This window comes from Thalassophryne amazonica, chromosome 19, assembly GCF_902500255.1.
Source record: "Thalassophryne amazonica chromosome 19, fThaAma1.1, whole genome shotgun sequence".
Taxonomy (NCBI): Eukaryota; Metazoa; Chordata; class Actinopteri; order Batrachoidiformes; family Batrachoididae; genus Thalassophryne; species Thalassophryne amazonica.
Window position 1 is genome coordinate 30,126,681 of NC_047121.1, and position 21,758 is coordinate 30,148,438.

General features: G+C 41.0%; 1 protein-coding gene across 1 annotated transcript in view; it reads right to left on the reverse strand.

The window, feature by feature from the left end:
• Positions 1-21,758, reverse strand: part of LOC117501189 (titin homolog) — a 148,121-nt gene that overhangs the window by 75,054 nt on the left and 51,309 nt on the right. Inside the window, exon 2 of the mRNA XM_034160037.1 lies at positions 5,898-6,039. Coding sequence (XP_034015928.1) covers positions 5,898-6,039 — 142 coding nt within the window. The remainder of the gene's footprint in view (positions 1-5,897; positions 6,040-21,758) is intronic.

Below are 21,758 nucleotides of genomic sequence, written 5' to 3' on the forward strand. Positions count from 1 at the left end.
TCTAAAAACATTCTGGACTAGACACCATTCCAACTCATTATAGAAACTTTGCACAATTTATTACTACCCTTGAAAAATGCCAGATACCTTTTTTATAAATACTATCCAATCTAGAGCTCATTTATTTTGTTTGTACAAAATTGTTTTTATGGTTTTAATTGCTTTACTCTATGATATGGGGATCTTTGTTTCATGTTGTTCTTGAGTTTGTTCAGCACTCTGTAGATGTTTTTTTTCCATTTAAAGAGCTTCATAAATAAATGTGTTATTATTAAAACAACACAGAAGAAGAATAATTATGTCCGACTTACTAGTAACTAATGAGACAGACATAAAACCTCAGAGAGGATGGGCTCAAGGATCACTTACCAGAGCTACCGATCACAAACAGAAAAAATAAATATCAAGTCTGAGAGCAAAGATTTAAACTGCAGATAACACTTGCGTACCATCGTCTTTGTCAAACGTCTTTAAATCCTTTGGAATCTCACATCAAATTAAAATATAATTAAAATGTAAAAGCTCATTAAACCGAGTAATCACACACACACACACACACAAAAGCAAAAAGCACATACAGCCGAAATTAAAACAGCACAAAAACACCCAAATGAGCGAGACGCGTTGTTGGCTCCATCATGCCGTGTCTTCAGAGTGAGGTGCACAAAGTGTGTCTGACTTTAGGGCAAGGCCATTTGCATCACCGCCACAGCGGCAAAACAATATTGTGAAAGACACTTCACAAGGCATACAACCTGAAGGAATTTACAATCCAGTTCCATTTGGAGGGTGTGGCCGTGCCCCTCCCGTTCCCATGGGAATGCCAAGCACATCAAAAGGCCTGGCGTTATCAGCTGTGCCTAGATGAATCATTCAGGCTGGAGCTGGACACAGAAACGGGTACAAGGTGCCACAATCCAAGAACCCAATGCTGAGAAAAGTCATTTATTACTTTAATGACTTTACAATGGGGGAGTCCAATCTGATTTTCCTCAATAAAACATTGCAGGTTATTTCTCAGCTGCTCTCCAGAAATGTCTCCAAACCACTTTATAAATAACTTTCCTTTTCCTGTGACACAGTCGCACTTCTAAAGTCTGCAGTGTTCTGGAAAATTCACATAATTTCCCTGAACAAACAGCCTTTCTGTCTGGCTTTTCCAGTTCGTGTGTCAACAGAAACAAAGCAAAAACAGCCGGCTGGCCGCGTTCTCATTAATTTAGCTCATGTGGAATGATACTGTGTGATACCGTACCTCCAAAGTGTGCCGGCTCACTCAAAGGTCCGTAACGTCTGAAGAACAGAGAACGGCGTCCTGAGCGTCTACCTATCTGTGCAGAGCTGCTAGCATTTAGCGCTCCACGCGAAGCATTTGCATTGTAAGTGGTTACAGCAATGCCAAATGTCAGGGAGGTGGAGATACAGTGTCACATGTAGACTTTCTTATCAGCCACAGCTCTGGTCCACTCACTCGTTCCAGCAGCAGCCAACAGTCAAATCCTGCAGGCCCACTGCAGCTCCCACAGTGTTTCACAAACAAATTCATCAGGTTAACGTTTATTTCTTTCCTTTGCACATTTCACAAAAGTAAAAAATCTGCCTTACTGTCACAGAATCTAAAGGAAACCTGCTTAAATTACTCAAAGTGTAGCAGCTTCAAGTTAACAATAACCTCTGCTGACAACAATAACCACAGAAGTGGGTTTGACAGGTCTGTGGAAACCAGCCCACAGACAACAAGATCCCAAAGGATTAACATACATTTCTTCAACCTACAGGGAAAGACGGCAGAATTCCAGCCCTGAAAATTATTATTTCAATAACCAGGATAGCATGTTCAGTGACTGTTCACCAATGCCCCCTAGAGGCAGAAAGAGGACAGAAATGATTGATCCTGCTAAAATCATGGAACTAAAATTCAGAAATGACTTCCCCCCACCCCGCCCCCACCAAAAAAAGCATATTATGACATAATTATATTTCATGACGCATTTAACTGCCCCCCCCCCCCCCCCCCCCCCCAATTATTTGCAGTCATGACTCATAACTAAACTAAGTGGTTCTTTTTGTTCATCACAAGCTGTGCAGAACATCTCGTGATGAATTTGGATTCAATTCAACAATAAAGGCTCAACAACAACAACGGCTTTGGTTTGGAGGAATGAATCTTCTTTTCTTGATGAATATGAGCAGTAGGGACCCAAATATTATTTTTTATTTATTAACCTGCAACTGTCTGTGTGTATAACTAATTAATGTAAATAAGTAACTTCAAATAAAAATGTAAAAAAAAAAAACTGCGTCTGGCAGGTTCATAGAACACAAAGAGGCACAATCAAGGTACTTGTTGTCAATACACAGTAGCCCAAAATCCAAAGATATTAGCCCAGGCTTACACCCTGTAAAATGCAATGAGTGAGTGAATGGATGAATGAATGTATAAATAGGAAGACACACAGACAAGAACAGATAGGTAATTTAAATATTGCATTGATAATTTAAATATTGTATAAAGTACCTACAGTGCATTTTTCATTCCTTTTGCTATTGTTATGACTGCTTAAATGGCCTTTGGGTTTTTTAAGATTTAAGTCATAAAAATAATTTTCTTTGGCACCTCTGTAATTTTATTACTCAGCATTTAAATAAGGGATTCATAATATGATATTGCCAATATAATCAAAATTCACGCTATCTGGAAACAATTTAGAACTTTTACCCCTGAAGGGAGAAATTCAAGCGATCAGACGCCATGACATACATTTGGTAGCGATGTCATAGATCACGTGGGGGCTACTACCCCCAAGCTTCATGAGGGACACCGGGAGTAATACGGCAGTGATTCAATTGGGGCCGCAGCCCGCATCAATAACGCATTACACATATGAAGTAACACATTGTTCTGACCTCTAACACGTCAAGAAGCAGCATCGACTCACAGCACGCTGACGAACCACACAGCAACAACAGCACACACGCACTGAATTTTACAAACATTACAAGCTTTTACAAGTTTCTTCTGACATGGCCATTTATAGCTAGCATCTAAAAACATCCACACACATGCGACAAGTTAAAAAACTAGCAGTTGGTTTTCCAAATATGCCTAAAGGCTCCTTCTGATAATGGTATGACATAAAAAAGCACTGATAAAACCTCCTTACCTCTCAATCAGTCGTGATTTCCACATAAAAACACAAGTTGTCCATTCTTTCTGCTCAGACTGGATGTCCCCCCACCACAACACCCTTAAATTAAAGGTGTACTTTTCATACTCCTAAATGCTACTACTACTCATAATAATAATAATAATAATAATAATATAAAGTCCCTCCCTTGCTGCGCCATTGTTTTGTACTCGGGGTCACCACAGCAAATCTGAGGTGGATCTGCCTGTTGAATTGGCACAAGTTTTACGCCGGATGCCCTTCCTGATGCAACTCCACATTACATGGAGAAATCTGGCAGGGGTGGGGTTTGAACTGGAAACCTTATGCACTAAAAGCATTGTCAAAATAATGATATTTTTAACCACTAACTAAAATGTTGAATCAGTATTACTGTAACTGCACTGTTTAATTGATGAACCATATAAAAATATGTGTACTTAATTTAACTTTTCTGCACAACTAAAGTGGGATGTGAAGCAATATCTTTTTTTTAAAGCTCAGGTGTTACTGGGTCTGTTTGGTGTTCTAGCTTTAAAATAAGTTAGGGTTTGGGAAGCCATAAATATGAAAATGGTTAAGGTTATTGGGGCAAATAATCTTATCACAAACATTTAGGTTGTGATGTCCATTTGGGGTAAAGGCAAAAAAAGGTGAAAATGTGCAAAAAAAAAAAAGAATACAACACACAATAAGCAGTGTAACTAAAGTATTTAAAAACTGGGTTACATACTCATGAAATTATTAAATAATGTTTAATTATTCATTACTCTGCGCCTTTACATACCAATCACATATGCGGGTGATTCTTAGACTACGGGCACTTATGTCCTTTGATCATATTGTATGAAAAACAGAAAAAGGGGAAATTTCACACTTTTATAGTTATCTTTACAATGAAAGTGTGTTAAGAAATTTGTTCTAGTAGTCTATGATTACTTTTTCACGTTTTTTCAGCATCATTATATGCAAATATTGCCGTTTTGTGCTTGTCCCACACCCAGACTTTTGATCTTCAATGATAAAAATGAATGGTAAAGAAACATTTTTTCTAATGTTTTAAAATATCTCTGAATAAAATATCAGTAAAATAATCAAAACATAATTGGGGTATTCAATGTCATACAACTGTTGTGATTTTTTTAAACAAAATGTAGTTGTCCCACACTATTGCCGTAATTTCCACCACAACACTGTAATGTCCCTTTAAACAGTTTGTATGAAAGATTGTTTGGGTAGTTTCTATGGAGATAAACAGTGACATCAGAGCACATGTATATAGCGCCAAATCACAACAAACAGTTGCCCCAAGGCGCTTTATATTGTAAGGCAATGGTGTGGTGGAAATTACATTTACAAGGCCAATAGTGCCCGTAATTAAAGAATCACCCATGCACACAAAGAGGTTTAGTCACATACAGTGGTGGGCACAGTTCCGCTAATCCACTAATTATCAAAGCTAATGTTTTCATTATCAGATTAGCTTTTCAGATAACTCTGAAAACCATCAGCGGACTAATTATCTTCCGGTAAACTTTGGTCTGATAAATTTTAGACCACTAACATATTTTTTGCAGGCGTGGTGAACAAAGCTTAACAGTTACAAACATTTATGAAGTCTAAAATCAGTTGAGTACCTACCTGTTAAATGTTTTGTAGTAGCTGTGCAGTTCTATTCCCTGCAAACAGAGGAGAGCTGGTTCTAGAAGAAACTGCTCTATCCTCTGCAGGCAAAGAAGAACTAGTCACAGAAAAAAAAAAGATTATTTCTTTTGACCCCATACAGATACGTTGACAATATCACCCAAGTCACCCAGAGGCATACAGTTTTAACTTATGGTTAAAATTTTAACCAAACTAATTTCGGACAAGTTATTTAAATTAACGTCACCTCTGAATTTTTATAAAGTGAAAATATCAGATATATGTTTTAGTTTTAAAGTAATGCACTAATTTTGAAGGTTTTAGTGTGGACATGCTGTGTCCAGGTGCATTATGGGTAATCTCAGTACATTCATGACAAAAGAAATTTGAGACGCTCTAATCAGGCTCCACACGGACAACAGCATTAAACTCTTTGTATATTGTGCCTGAAACACTTGTGAAAATATTCTCTGGGTTTACAGACATTATTACTGTGTTTGTTTTATGTAAAAATTCCAGAAGAAGCCCAGGTTGCTTCTCCATTATTTTCAAATGGAATGACTGCAATTGATTCCTGTTTGCTCTTTAACATCCTGCTTATGTCAAACTCTGTCTGTTGTCTTTGTTCCAGAGTAATATATATAAGACGTCTGAAATTCAGTTTGCGTTTATTAAATTCCACACATCTTAAACATATCAGACACGGATTATCAGGAATTTTGTTTTGGCAAGTTTTCACGGTCTCTACTGCCATCTACTAGCCAGTAGTGTTCATGGTAGTATGAGCGTCTGGACTCCAGTAGATGGCAGTGTTCTATTTATTTTGATCCTGTTTATATCAGACGGTTATCAAATTACAACTTAACTTTTTGGCTTTTTGCAAATGGCTTTTTTTCAGCCACCAACACTGTGGGAGACTTACAGTGACTTCCGGCATGCAAACATTTAAAATAACTCAGAGGATGCAAACACAAAATAAAAGTCTCCTCCAAAGTGTGCAAATATTAACACATTCTTAACTGAGTCCCACCCAGATAGAGAGAGAGTTAAACTGGTGAGATTTAAATAGCAAACAGTGTGTGTTACCTTGAAGAATCTGGAGGGTGAAGTGGGACTGCTCTGCTGTGTCATGTCCAGGCTGATCACGGAATTGGACATAGAATAAGCGTCCCAGTCTGGTTCTGTCTGGAAGCTGCACTCTGTGGAAACACTCATCTGGTCATAGCTCCTATTGGACAGGAAGCACAGACACAGAGAGGATGTTATGTCACGAGTCTTTGTTTCTTCTCTCGGCGTACAGTGATTGTGTTTTTAATATGTACTGTATGTTCATGCCTTCTCTGAGCGTGCACTCTGAGTTTCAATTTGTTAAATCAACTAGATTTAATCTGAATTCAGTTGAATTTCTATGTTGCCCTGTGCATTCCTCAGTCACACTGTACACATCACAAGGCTTACTGCAGGGATACTGAGGCCACACCCTCTGCATTCACGCCATTCTTTCACCACATGCACAGATAATTTCTAGAATCATACACACGACAGGACTACTGAAGCCACGCTATGCATTTGAGCCCAATAACTACGAGGGATTTGGGATGTGTGTGTGTGTGTGTGTGATGGAGTCATAGGGAATATGATTATTTTATTGAAGATTCTTTTATTGGTGTCAATGAAAGAATTAATGAAAGATTTACTCAAATAAATCAGTCAAAAGTTATTTTAAAAACATTTATATTAGAAATGTTCACATGCATGTCTGTTGATGGCAAAATGTTTGTATAGGATAGTTTGTATAAATTACTCCGAATTTCCAGTTAATTCTCAAACATTTCTGTAAATTCCCAGAGATTCCTATTAATTTCCAGAGGTGTCAAATCTGGCTTCAGAACGTTAAAAACCCTCCCATATGTTACTTCTACCTGTGCACCTAAAACAGGTGATCTCAATAATTAGCTCATCCACCTGCCTGAAGAGCTGAACTAATTACAACCAGCTGGTCTATTGGGAAGATGGAACAAATATGTGGCTGGACTTTTACTTTCTGAAGCTGGATTTGACACCTCTGTTAATTTCCATGAAAACTTTCTAACTTGGCATATTGTAAATTATTCAAAAAAGGTAAAACTAAATATAATCAATATAATATACATATAATGGATTTTGATTATAATGGACAAATTTTGCTGGTCCACCTGAATCCATTATATGTGAGTTTTACTGTATTTATACCTATTATAAATGTATACATATTAATCATGCATATACGCATAATTATTATACATGCATACTTATAAATCATGCGTATTATTACTTATAATTATTACTATGCATGCATACTTCTTAATCTTGCATATACTTATAATTATTACTATACATGCATACTTATTAATCATGTATGTACTTATAACTATTGTTATACATGCATACGTATTAATCTTGCGTATACATACGTATAATTATTACTATGCATGCATATGTATTAATTATGCGTATACTTACACCTATTATTATACATGCATACTTATTAATCATGCATATACTTATTATTATACATGCATAAATATTATTCATGCATATACTTATTATTATACATGCATACCTATTAATCTTGCATATACTTATACTTACTATTATACATGAATACGTATTAATCATGTGAACACTTACGTGCATACTTAGTAATCATGTGTATACTTATTGTTATACATGCATACTTATTAACTGTGCGTATACTTATACTTATTATTATACATGCATCCGTATTAATCATGTGTACACTTATACTTAGTATTATACATGCATACTTATTAATCATGCATATACTTATTATACATGCATACCTATTATTCATGCATATACTTATTATTATACATGCATACCTATTAATCATGCGTATACTTATTATTATACATGCATACATATTAATCATGCATATACTTATTATTATACATGCATACCTATTAATCATGCGTATACTTATACTTATTATTATACATGCATACATATTAATCATGCATATACTTATTATTATACATGCGTACTTATTAATCATGCATATACTTATTATTATACATGCGTACTTATTAATCATGCATATACTTATTATTATACATGCATACCTATTATTCATGCATATACTTATTATTATACATGCATACCTATTAATCATGCGTATACTTATTATTATACATGCATACATATTAATCATGCATATACTTATTATTATACATGCATACCTATTAATCATGCGTATACTTATACTTATTATTATACATGCATACATATTAATCATGTGTATACTTATTATTATACATGCGTACCTATTATTCATGCATATACTTATTATTATACATGCATACCTATTAATCATGCATATACTTATACTGATTATTATACATGAATACCTATTATTCATGCATATACTTATTATTATACATGCATACGTATTAATCATGTGTACACTTATACTTAGTATTATACATGCATACTTATTAATCATGTGTACACTTATACTTAGTATTATACATGCATACTTATTATACATGCATACTTATTAATCATGTGTACACTTATACTTAGTATTATACATGCATACTTATTAATCATGAATATACTTATTATTATACATGCATACCTATTATTCATGCATATACTTATTATTATACATGAATACCTATTAATCATGCATATACTTATTATTATACATGAATACCTATTAATCATGCATATACTTATTATTATACATGCATACCTATTAATCATGCGTATACTTATTATTATACATGCATACCTATTAATCATGCGTATACTTATACTTATTATTATACATGAATACGTATTACTCACATGTACACGTATACTTATTACTATACATGCATACATATTACTCATGCATATACTTATACTTATTATTATACATGAATGCGTATTAATCATGCATATACCTATTAAACATGCATATTTTAAATGCAAGGAGAACATGCAAACTCCACACAGAAAGGACCGGGTCAGAATTGAACCTGGGACCTACATACATACATTTAATGATTTTCTGTATCTGCCTTCTTATGCGGATTAACCCTCAAACTTCACACTTATTATTCCAGTACACTGCCCATTCTTTCATCAACTTTTGCTGAAATCAGTTCATTACCTGTCGTCATTCTGCCAACAAACTGACATGTGCAGAAACATAACCTCCAGAGTAATTTGTCACTTATGTGCGAGTGACATCATCAAACCAACATGCTGACAGCCTCGATGTAATAAAACACATCAGAAGACAGACATCGTGAAGCTGGAGGGGAACCCTCACTCATATCGAACACTCAGAGTAGCACATACATTCTACAACATGTCAAGAGGCTTATTTCATTAATAGGAGGCGGGGCTAACTGCAGTCAGTCAGTCTGCTGTGTTTACAGATGAACAAAATGATGTCTTCAGAACCGCCGTCCACATTCCACAGGACTGTAACAGCAGACATTCCATCGTCACACTTGAAGAAATGTGGCACAGTGACATAATGTCATGTGACACAGTCACGGGTTCAGGTGTTGGATCAGGTGTAGCAGCATGCGCCCCGAGGTATGTAAACACAGATGACATAAACTGAGTGCAGTTCAGTGAAATGTACATCTGAAGTATTTCACAGGCTGCACAGTGTTTCAGTGTCAACGATCACTCTGCCTTTTTGTTTAGGCTGCAGCAGCGCCCCACTGTGGCCTTAGAGGTCATGAAAGCAATATTTGTTCATCAGCACTGTTTTTGAACATTAACGAACCAAAAGAAAAAACCATGACAGCACACTGTACTTCCACTAGGGGGCAGAGCCACACTGGTTTTTCCAGTAAACTGGCAGTCAATCATCTGAATTACTGTAACATGAGGGATCATGTTTGCCACTGCTGAAATGAGCCAAGACAGGTTGCGCAATTAACAACAGCCAAGAACAGACTAATACAGGAAGTAAGATGTTAGACTGTTTTAAAGAGATTAGTTTGACCAGAGGTCTTCAGACTAACAATGTGACGAATTTACTGAGTGCAGAGAAACCGAAATGAAGATAAGAGGTTGTGAATCTTTTCCAGACCACAGTGATGTGAATTAAACGGTGCCGGTGCAAAACAGGCAGAAAACATATTCAACAGTACCCGACCGCACCTCAACCGATGTGATCCTCACAGCTTTTAGCTGCAGCAGCCTGATGAAACAGGATAATCTTGTTCTCAGCTGTCAAAACAGGATGATGTGTACCTACTGATAAAATGCACATCAACCTTTTGTTGGTAAGCGCAGTTTTCGGCAGTGCTCTACACTGTGAAAAGTGACACATAATATTAATGAATAGATTTTAAGTTCTACAATTTTGATTAAAAAGTATTGAATATATTAACTAAACCTAACCAAAAAAAAAAATACATGTTAATAAAAGCAACAGATGAAATGTGTTGGATTTCATAATAGCACCCCAAATGATGAGTTATATTGCCAAAAAAAAAACTAGTAAATCGTAGTCGATTTCACAAGGAAAGCTGATTCATATTTACTAAATATCTGGGGGAAACTGATTCATATTTACTGATAATCTAGGTGAAATTGACATATTTATTAAATATATGGGTGAAATTCATTTACATTTACTAATTGACTGGGTGAAATTGATTTACATTTGCTACATATCTGCCTAAAAATTATTTGGATTAAGTAAATACAATCAATTATATCAACTCATATTCTAGCACAAAAGTACGTCTCTTCAGCTGCCCCCTTGTTTCTACTCAGGATTTCCACAGCAGATCCAAGGTGGACCTGCATGTTGATTCTGGCACAATTTTTATGCCTGATGGCTTTCCTGACACAACTCCACATTCTATAGAGAAATGTGGCAAGGGTGGGTTTGAACCCCGAACCTTCACCACTGAAACCAAGTGCACTATCCACTTGGTCACAACCCCTGCCTGACTTATGTTGTAGCACATTGTTGCTTAATTCAACACATTTACACTGTTGTAGTAAGGGCCCTGTCCCACTGGCATTTAGGAGGATTTGCACATGAAATGAGGGGACAAAAGCTGAGCGTCCGCAACAAAGGTGGGCGGAAATGACAAATGTCCCGGGGTGGATCAGCGAATACATGAGGAAGAAAAGCGGATATAACAGGGAACAGAAGCGAAGGCGACCGCGGAGGCGCCCCCATGAGGGGCACAGCGGCCGTGATGCACTCGCTTCATCCGTGCCGACTCTGTCTGCATGCGCGACATACCATTTGCGACCGTGATGTGGCCGTGCTGGGCACGCGTCATATCTGTTTTGCACGGTGTCCCGGTCCGCCGCCAAGCCGCGCCAACCCATTGGTTGCGGATATCAGCGGATGACAGGGGATATGCGGCGCGTTGGTTGTGTATGTCCTGCGTATGTCTTCAGTATGTGTTCAGGCAGTGATACGGATCTCATCCGCAGCAGGATTTTTGAGCCACTCAAAAATCCTGGCTGCGGACATGCGTGCCTCTGCGGATGATCACGGACGTGTTCGGATGGCGGCCGACTCATACAGGAATGTTCACGGTTATTGCGGTTGTTTGGCGGATGTGGGCCACTTTTGTGAGCATTCCATCCGCAAATCCTCCTAAACGCCAGTGGGACAGGGCCCTAAGTAAGTAAACTGCAGTTTATTTACTTACTACAACATTGTGAACATGGTTTGCGCACTTGGGTAGTGGTAAGTGTGCTTGGTTTCGGTGCCGAAGGTTCCCAGTTCAAATCCCACCCCTGCCCCATTTCTCTGTAGAGTTGTGGCAGGAAACGTATCTAAAAATGCTGTTTTTGTAACCAGATAATGCCTCTGAAGTGATTTACAAGACATCTTGTGGCGATGATAGCGAGCATGCGTGGGAACGCCCATCAAGTGACAAAACCAACGGCGTGTCGCTGTCATTTGCAGCTGATGTTACTGTAGAATTATACTCTGGTGTGACTTATACTAGGGTTTTTCCTGTTCAATAACATTTTTTTCAGGTGCTACTCGTGCTCCGGAAAATATGACACCTACGACATTGATGTTGGGGGGCAAACTTCTGTGACTGATGATTATGGTTGTATGTTGTTTTCTGACATTGGCTCCTTAGAGAAAACATACTTCATTTATTCATTTACTTGTTTAATTTTCAAATGCATGTTGTTTTCTGAAAACTAAAATTATAAAACGTTTCCCTCCGCCAAGGAAGTAAAGTTTTCACCGGCATTACTCTGTTTGTTTGACTGTTAGCAGGAATGACTCAAACAGTCATGAACAGATTTCAAAGAAACTTGTGAGAGCATGATGATGAAATTTGGTCAGTAGATGGATAACATGTAAGAAAATGAGATATTTTATTTTAAATTTGATCTGGATCATATTTTGGGTCCAGGATCCAGAAAAATGTTTTAAGCTTTCAGGAACTTGTGGCCTGAGTGGAGGTATGGCCTGTCTGGGTGCATTTTAGCTTTTAAAGGAAACCTACCACTTAATTACCAGAGTCCTTCACTCATTTTCAGTTAATTCACTCAACATTGCAATAATTGTGCTGTGTAATTATAACATCATATCCACCCACTGGACCACCCTGGTCAAGAATCAACCAGCCCTCTTTTTTTTTTTGAAGGAACTTGATTAAATATCCACACTAAAATAAATTAGTTTTGTGACCCCACCACATCATAAAACGCAAAACATAATGAGTTTTCACAATGTTTTTCTTGTCTCTTCCGCATTCGAACTGAGAAATCATCATCAGTGTGCGCTGGTAGTGGAATCAAAGTTTGTGCTCTTATTTTGAAAGACTATTGTGCAAGAAAACAGGAAGTGTTCCGGGACAATGGCTAGCTTTATGAAGGTTGTGACAGTTTTTAAGCTGCCTACATGAGAAAGTATGTAACTTAATGTGGACTGGACGTCCACTGGCAAGCTATGAACAGGGGCAGGACAAAACAACGTGCAACGATCAGGAAGGTTCTCTGTTTGACGTTCTGAACATGTACCGACCGGAACGTTCCCATGGACTTGCCAGAAATTAGCTGATGTCGGCTGACAAGGAATGAATTTAATGACGGAGAAAAGGATTTGTACAGGACAAAAACAAACACAAATGGATTAGTTATTTGTGATCTATTTTTAAAATTTGTGATAAAATCACACATTTTACTGAAATGGCCGTTCCAGTAAACGTGTTTGCGCATCTGCCCACCCCCTCTTCAAGCAGAATTCCACTCGGAATGCCCTGGGCACTCCAACGTGCAAATACAGTAAATTAAAGGCAAGCACATAATTCAACACATGGAAAATGAAAATTTCAGTATTTCAGAAATAATTACTTGTGTTTATTTGGGAATGTTTCTTTGGAAAGTCACACCTGCTTATTAGCTCTGTTTAATTTTCCCTTATATTTTCTACCAGTCTTGATTATATCCTTCCTTTCTTTCCTTTAAATAAATGAGTGGGTACAATGTCACTCAATAACGCAGTGTTCATTCCCTCTACAATTGAAGTCAAATTACAAATCGTTTGAAGACATTCCAAAGAAATTTAAGAAATTACCGAACACGCTAAACAGTGTTTTCCAGTTTGTTTTTGATGCACTTGATTTTCCAGTTACTGACTATAGTAGTGCATGCAGGAGTAGTGTTTTTGGTACTGTGTCAAAAACTGTCCTACAAGTACAAAATATATATTGTGCATATAGTGCATGTTTTGCATCTTGTATCATCAGTTACACAACTTCATGATTGAAGTGGTATAGAGGAGGATTTTCTTAAAAACAAGACCTGAAAGTTCAGCTACAGTTTGCCAGAATGTACCTCTGAGAGTCAAGCCTAGATGTGATGTTTTGTTGAAAGAAAATCCTCCTCTACACCACTTCATCACAGCTTCAAATGCCTTGGTGTGCACATCATGGATGACATTTCCTGGTCCATGCACACCTCTACCATCATCAGGAAGGCACAGCAGCAGCTGCACTTCCTGAGGAAGTGATAAACAGCTGGACTTCAAAGTACGGGAGCTGTAAAAGGACCAGGAAGCGCCACAGAGGGTCATTAAGGTGGCCGTCGGTCGCAGACATACACGAGGCACGCTGTCACAGCGGGGCTTCCAACATCATCCAGGACACAACCCACCCTGCACACAACATCTTTAAACTTCTCCCTTCATGCAGGAGATACAGGTCACGACACTCAAACATCACAACACTGAAGAACAGCTTCTTCACAAAAGCTGTCTACATGCACGCACACACACGCACATGGCTATCAGGTTTACATCTGTGCATTAACTGTATTTTGTTAACTGTGAAACTGTACAACTGTGTCAATTTACCTTTAAATCCATCCATCCATCCATCTTCTAAACCCACTTACTCCAAGGACACGACAACAGTCTGTCACAGGGCCCTTTGCACATATACTTTAATATATATATTTTTTATGCAACAGCTGAGTGGATCCTTGTCATTTGACTGGTGGCTTGTATGTCATGTGAAATGGATTATTCATACCATTTGCCAAATGTGTTTCATTGACCGTGCAATAGTTCTTTTTTAGCATGCAACTTTGGTGCTATATGAAATGTGCTACTGCACGCCCCTGACTACCGGGGCAGCATTTAGCTAAACATAGCGGAGTTGGTTTTGCTGGCGGACAATGATTTGAAGGAGCTAATTGGCGCTGCTAATTATTCTAACACACACACACAAAAACAAATCCACTACACTGTAAGCCCTCTGGAGGCATGAAGAGCTGTCAGGATGAAAAGCGGGACAAATTTCTGATGTGATTTTTCGCTGGACTGAGGAACTACACAAAGTCCTTTTTGTGTTTTTTTTTTTTTTTTGGAAGTGCACAAAGTCAGTGCACGGCATCACCAATTTAAAGTTTGTGTTGGACTGTTAAGCATCAAAATGTAAGTCCCTTTTCTGCTGTTTATAAAATAACAAAATATCAAATGAAAATTATGTATTTTAGCCATTACATAAAACAAATAATTAACGTTTTTTCATTCTTTCAATGGAACGAATATTTAATTCAGTGAAAGATGGAACGTACCATTCAACTCGGCTTCGACTCGTCAAATGGAAGATTCCATGTTTCACCATCAATATTCATACCATTGAACTCATAAACATTATTATTTGTATTTTTTATTCTTGTATTTATGTTGTGTGGGCCGCCAGAAGAGGAGGTACTGCTGGCCCACCACCAGAGGGCACCCTGCCTGAAGTGCGGGCTTCAGGCACGAGGGGGCGCTGCCGCCTTACAGGAACAGCCGAGGTGACAGCTGTCACTCATCAACTATGACAGCTGTCACCGATCATCTGCACTTCACCCCGGATAAAAGCAGGATGACACCTCCACCACGTCGCCGAGATATCGTACTTCTTTGGCGGTAACCTTCTCAGCCTGCAGATTCAGATAAGTGGTTACACAGACGCTGCACGAGTGTGTGTTGGAGGTGGAGGTGGAATTCCCACCGTTGTTGTTACGGGGTGTACACACACCCACACTTGACTGTCTTTGCTCTTCGCCAGCAGTACCAGATCCGACACGCGGAGACGGTGACCACCTGGGGGACTCGGGACCTGGCGGCTCCAGTATCCTTCGGGTTCGGTGGCAATCGTGTGGTTCCGGTTCTTCTCCAGACGGACGTCTCCTATCGTCGAGCCTGCCCACACAACACCTTTATCCATTGACTTGTATTTATTCTATAATCAGCTGTGTCTGGTTGTGACATTCACAACAGTAAAGTGTTCAAATTTAACTCCCTCTATTGTCCGTTCATTTACGCCCCCTGTTGTGGGTCCGTGTCACTACACTTTCCCAACAGGATATCTCGGCCAGCGTCATGGACTCCGAGGGGCGTCACCCAGCGATTGAACGACCAATGGGAGAGCAGGGTGCACAGGTGTCTGCAGGAGGCGTGATTGGTGAGCTGCAGCACATCCTCACCGCCTTTACGGCTCGGTTGGATCAGATGACTGAGCAAAACATCCTCCTGAACCGCAGGGTGGAGGCTCTCTCCGCACAGGTGGCGGCGAGCGGTCAGGGCGCAGCTGCAGCTCCTCCTCCTGCCGACCCTGTGCAGGATATGAATGTTCCAGTGGTCGTTCAACAACCCCTCCCACCATCCCCTGAGGCATACATAAGCCCCCAGAGCTGTACGGAGGTTGTGTGGAGACGTGCGCGGACTTTCTCATGCAGTGTTCGCTCGTCTTTGCACAACGTCCCGTCATGTACGCGTCTGATGCTAGTAAAGTAGCTTATGTAATTAATCTGCTTCGAGGAGAGGCACGTGCTTGTGCTACGGCGCTTTGGGAGCAAAATTCACGGCTCCTTCATACGTACACTGGGTTTGTGAGGGAGTTCAAAACCGTGTTTGATCACCCTAACAGGGGAGAGACCGCTTCAACTGTGCTGCTGTCAATGAGACAAGGACGCCGGAGCGCAGCCACTTATGCAGTCAACTTCCGCATTGCGGCTGCGAGGTCCGGCTGGAATAACGCTGCGCTCCGCGCCGCCTTCGTAAACGGACTGTCGTCGGTCCTGAAGGAGCACCTGGTGGCCAAGGATGAACCGCGGGAATTAGATCGGCTTATCGACCTTGTTATACGGTTAGACAATCGGTTGGAGGAACGCCGTCGGGAACGAGACGAGGGGCGTGGCCGGGCACGCGCCGTCCCTCTTCCTTCCGGGTCCGAAAAAGGTCCGCCCTTCCCACGCTCCATGGCCTCTACGCCCCGTGTGGCTACAGCTCCCCCTGCTGGCGAAGCTATGGACACGAGCAGGGCTACATTCAGACCACCGACTAGACAGAGGAGGCTTCCCCGCGGGGCGTGTTTTGTCTGCGGCTCAATTGAGCACCAATTGAGAGACTGGTCCACCATGTCGTACGTCTGCATGGGATACCAACAGACATCGTCTCAGATCGTGGTCCCCAGTTTTCCTCGCAGGTTTCGAGAAGTTTCTGCCGGGACCTGGGGGCCACCGTGAGCCTCTCGTCTGGGTATCACCCTCAGACCAACGGACAGGCTGAACGGGCTAACCAAGAGCTGGAGCAGGCCCTGCAATGTACCACATCCGCACACCCGACGGCTTGGAGTGAACACCTGGCCTGGATCGAGTATGCGCATAACAGCCAAGTGTCCTCTGCCACCGGCCTCTCCCCGTTCGAGGTGTGTCTGGGGTACCAGCCCCCTTTGTTTCCTGTGGTGGAGGGAGAGGTCGGTGTACCCTCGGTCCAGGCCCACCTGCGGAGATGCCGTCGGGTGTGGCGCACCGCCCGTTCGGCCTTGTTGAGGGCCCGGACGAGGGCAAAGTCCCATGCAGACCGTCGACGGTCCCCGGCTCCCGCATATCAGCCCGGGCAGGAGGTGTGGCTATCCACACGGGACATACCCCTCCAGGTGGCTTCCCCCAAACTGAAGGACCGATACATAGGGCCCTTCAGGATCCTCAAAGTCCTCAGTCCCGCCACAGTGAGGCTCCAACTCCCGGCCTCACTGCGGATCCATCCAGTATTTCACGTGTCCAGGTTGAAACCACATCACACCTCACCCCTCTGTTCACCCGGTCCGGCGCCGCCTCCTGCCCGTATCATCGACGGGGAGCCAGCTTGGACAGTACGCCTGTTCCTGGATGCCCGTCAAATGGGCCGGGGTTTCCAATATTTGGTGGACTGGGAGGGGTATGGACCCGAAGAACGCTCCTGGGTGAAGAGGAGCTTCATCCTGGACCCGGCCCTCCTGGCCGATTTTTACCGTCGCCACCCAGACAAGCCTGGTCGGGCGCCAGGAGGCGCCCGTTGAGGGGGGGGTCCTGTTGTGTGGGCCGCCAGAAGAGGAGGTACTGCTGGCCCACCACCAGAGGGCGCCCTGCCTGAAGTGCGGGCTTCAGGCACAAGGGGGCGCTGTCGCCTTACAGGAACAGCCGAGGTGACAGCTGTCACTCATCAACTATGACAGCTGTCACCGATCATCTGCACTTCACCCCGGATAAAAGCAGGATGACACCTCCACCACGTCGCCGAGATATCGTACTTCTTTGGAGGTAACCTTCTCAGCCTGCAGATTCAGATAAGTGGTTACACAGACGTTGCACGAGTGTGTGTTGGAGGTGGAGGTGGAATTCCCACCGTTGTTGTTACGGGGTGTACACACACTCACACTTGACTGTCTTTGCTCTTCGCCAGCAGTACCAGATCCGACACGCGGAGACGGTGACCACCTGGGGGACTCGGGACCTGGCGGCTCCAGTATCCTTCAGGTTCGGTGGCGGTGGAAATCGTGTGGTTCTGGTTCTTCTCCAGACGGACGTCTCCTATCGTCGAGCCTGCCCACACGACACCTTTATCCATTGACTTGTATTTATTCTATAATCAGCTGTGTGTGGTTGTGACATTCACAACAGTAAAGTGTTCAAATTTAACTCCCTCTATTGTCCGTTCATTTACGCCCCCTGTTGTGGGTCCGTGTCACTACACTTTCCCAACAATTTATGTGCATATTTATACTGTTTTTTGTTTGTTCTGCTTTTTTAAGTTCCACTACTATTTTGTTTCTTATGTACACTGTAGTTTGCAATTTATATATGTCTTATGTCACTTTATTTACCTTAGGGAGTGTCAAATTAATTCTGTTGATATGCTGGCCTGCATATACAATGTCAGTAAAGCCAATCAGACTCTGAATCTAAATATTTCCACATATTTTGGAAAAACAAAGTGGAAAAAGTGCTTTTTAGAATAATTTAATGAAGCACTACTTACCTACATTCTGCGATTATATTTGGGGTTTCATGGGGCAGCACCACATACAGTAGCAGGAAGCACAGTGTAGAACAGCGCTGCCCAAAAGTGCTCCTGGAGGGCATTTGCTCTCCTCACACCTGATTATTTCCTTCTGGTTGTTTCCTGGCTCCTCACTGGCTGAGCACACCTGTCAGAGTTATTAAAGAGCTGAGGATAGAGCAGGCAGAGTGAACAAACGTGCAGGCCACGTGCCCTGCAGGAGCAGATTTGGGCAGCCCTGATACAGATGAAGTTAACTCTTATCACAGCAGCGCTTTGCTGTTCTGAACTGGTGTGACAGCATTCACAGACTGTGAACCACATGTACAGTTCAAACAGGCACACTTACATATAACACATTAGTTTTTTAAATCTCAGTAAATTGCACTTTGATCCATTTTGACATCACTGAATTGGCCTGTGAATAAAGAGCGTTTTTTGAGGACAGTAACTGGTTTGGATGTCTGCACCTTTGGACACATTTTAACGATAGCACCAGACCAGACATTTTTCCTTTTTATAGCGTCAAGAAAAAAACGCTATGAGTACATCCACAGCTCACGAATTAGCTTCATGTTGTTTTCCAATGTGAGGAATAAAAGCTGCTCAGTGACACATGTTGCTGAAATATCCATTGAATACCTCAGATTTAATGACGATTAATTAGCAGCCACGTGGAGCCCTGACAGGTCGAAAAATGTTTGATTCATTATGTTTTTCATCCAGATTTTAATGTTCTCTATATCGATTTAAAAATGAAATAGTCTTGGATCTATTTAGCGTTGAACTTCTCCAAAGTCACACAATTCTGTGAGTGTTTTCACAGATATTCTCCCGATTTAAGATGAATTTATGACTGACACATTTATTAAACAACTCTGTGACATATGTAACAGAAATAACCCCGCCCCTTCAGATCCATTCATTTTAACTCAGATTATGAAAGCCCCCCCATACACACACACACAGTCACCCTAATTAAAGGATAACAGTTTTGAAAATACATTTGTAGCGCAGCAATAAATCATGCTCAGTATGTTCATGATGCCCCATTTTTTGCAAAATTCTGCACATCACCACCTGTTGGCCTCTGATGCACTCACAACCCAACAACTCACTCCCATCTGTGCCACAGAACCAGTGTCACCTGTGTCCCACTCTTGGCTACAAACTCACAATCTCCAGCACAGGAGGCCGGCACTCTAACCACAAGCATCATTTGGCCTTGGGGAGTGAGGTTTACTAACACACCACCACGTGCTGGCCTCCGTCACAAATGCACAATTTATTTATACATTATAATATTTCTGGGGTTTTTTTTTTTTGTGAATTTTTTCTTTATTGCGTTTGTGTTTTTGAGAGTCTGTATGTGTTTAGCCAACTGGAGGTGACAGTTCAAAAAATTATACAGTAGTGTTCAGAATAGTAGTGCTATGTGACTAAAAAGATTAATCCAGGTTTTGAGTATATTTCTTATTGTTACATGGGAAACAAGGTACCAGTAGATTCAGTAGATTCTCACAAATCCAACAAGACCAAGCATTCATGATATGCACACTCTTAAGGCTATGAAATTGGGCTATTAGTAAAAAAAAAAGTAGAAAAGGGGGTGTTCACAATAATAGTAGTGTGGCATTCAGTCAGTGAGTTCGTCAATTTTGTGGAACAAACAGGTGTGAATCAGGTGTCCCCTCTTTAAGGATGAAGCCAGCACCTGTTGAACATCCTTTTCTCTTTGAAAGCCTGAGGAAAATGGGACGTTCAAGACATTGTTCAGAAGAACAGCGTAGTTTGATTAAAAAGTTGATTGGAGAGGGGAAAACTTATATGCAGGTACAAAAAATTATAGGCTGTTCATCTACAATGATCTCCAATGCTTTAAAATGGACAAAAAAAAACCAGAGACGTGTGGAAGGAAATGGAAAACAACCATCAAAATGGATAGAAGAATAACCAGAATGGCAAAGGCTCACCCATTGATCAGCTCCAGGATGATCAAAGACAGTCTGGAGTTACCTGTAAGTGCTGTGACAGTTAGAAGATGCCTGTGTGAAGCTAATTTATGTGAAAGAATCCCCCGCAAAGTCCCTCTGTTAAATAAAAGACGTGCAGAAGCGGTTATAATTTGCCAAAGAACACATCAACTGGCCTAAAGAGAAATGGAGGAATATTTTGTGGACTGATGAGAGTAAAAGTGTTCTTTTTGGGTCCAAGGGCCGCAGACAGTTTGTGAGACGACCCCCAAACTCTGAATTCAAGCCACAGTTCACAGTGAAGACAGTGAAGCATGGTGGTGCAAGCATCATGATATGGGCATGTTTCTCCTACTATGGTGTTGGGCCTATATATCGCATACCAGGTATCATGGATCAGTTTGGATATGTCAAAATACTTGAAGAGGTCATGTTGCCTTATGCTGAAGAGGACATGCCCTTGAAATGGGTGTTTCAACAAGACAATGACCCCAAGCACACTAGTAAACCAGCAAAATCTTGGTTCCAAACCAACAAAATTAATGTTTTGGAGTGGCCTGCCCAATCCCCAGACCTAAATCCAATTGAGAACTTGTGGGGTGACATCAAAACAGTGCTTTCTGAAGAAAAACCAAGAAATGTGAATGAATTGTGGAATGTTGTTAAAGAATCTTGGAGTGGAATAACAGCTGAAAGGTTCCACAAGTTGGTTGACTCCATGCCTTGCAGATGTGAAGAAATCATGAAAAACTGGTTATACAACTAAATACTAGTTTAGTGATTCACAAGATTGCTAAAAAAGCAGTTTGAACATAATAGTTTTGAGTTTGTAGCATCAACAGCAGATGCTACTATTATTGTGAACACCCCCTTTTCTACTTTTTTTTTTACTAATAGCCCAATTTCATAGCCTTAAGAGTGTGCATATCACAGTGGTGGGCACACTTCCAATAATCTGATAACAGATAATTATCGAAGATAATGTTTTCATTATCGGATTATCCAACCATCCATCCATTTTCTTCCGCTTTATCCGGAGTCGGGTCGCGGGGGCAGCAGCTCAAGCAAAGCCGCCCAGACCTCCCGAGCCACACACACCTCCCCCAGCTCCTCCGGGGGAACCCCAAGGTGTTCCTAAGCCAGCCGAGAGATGTAAAC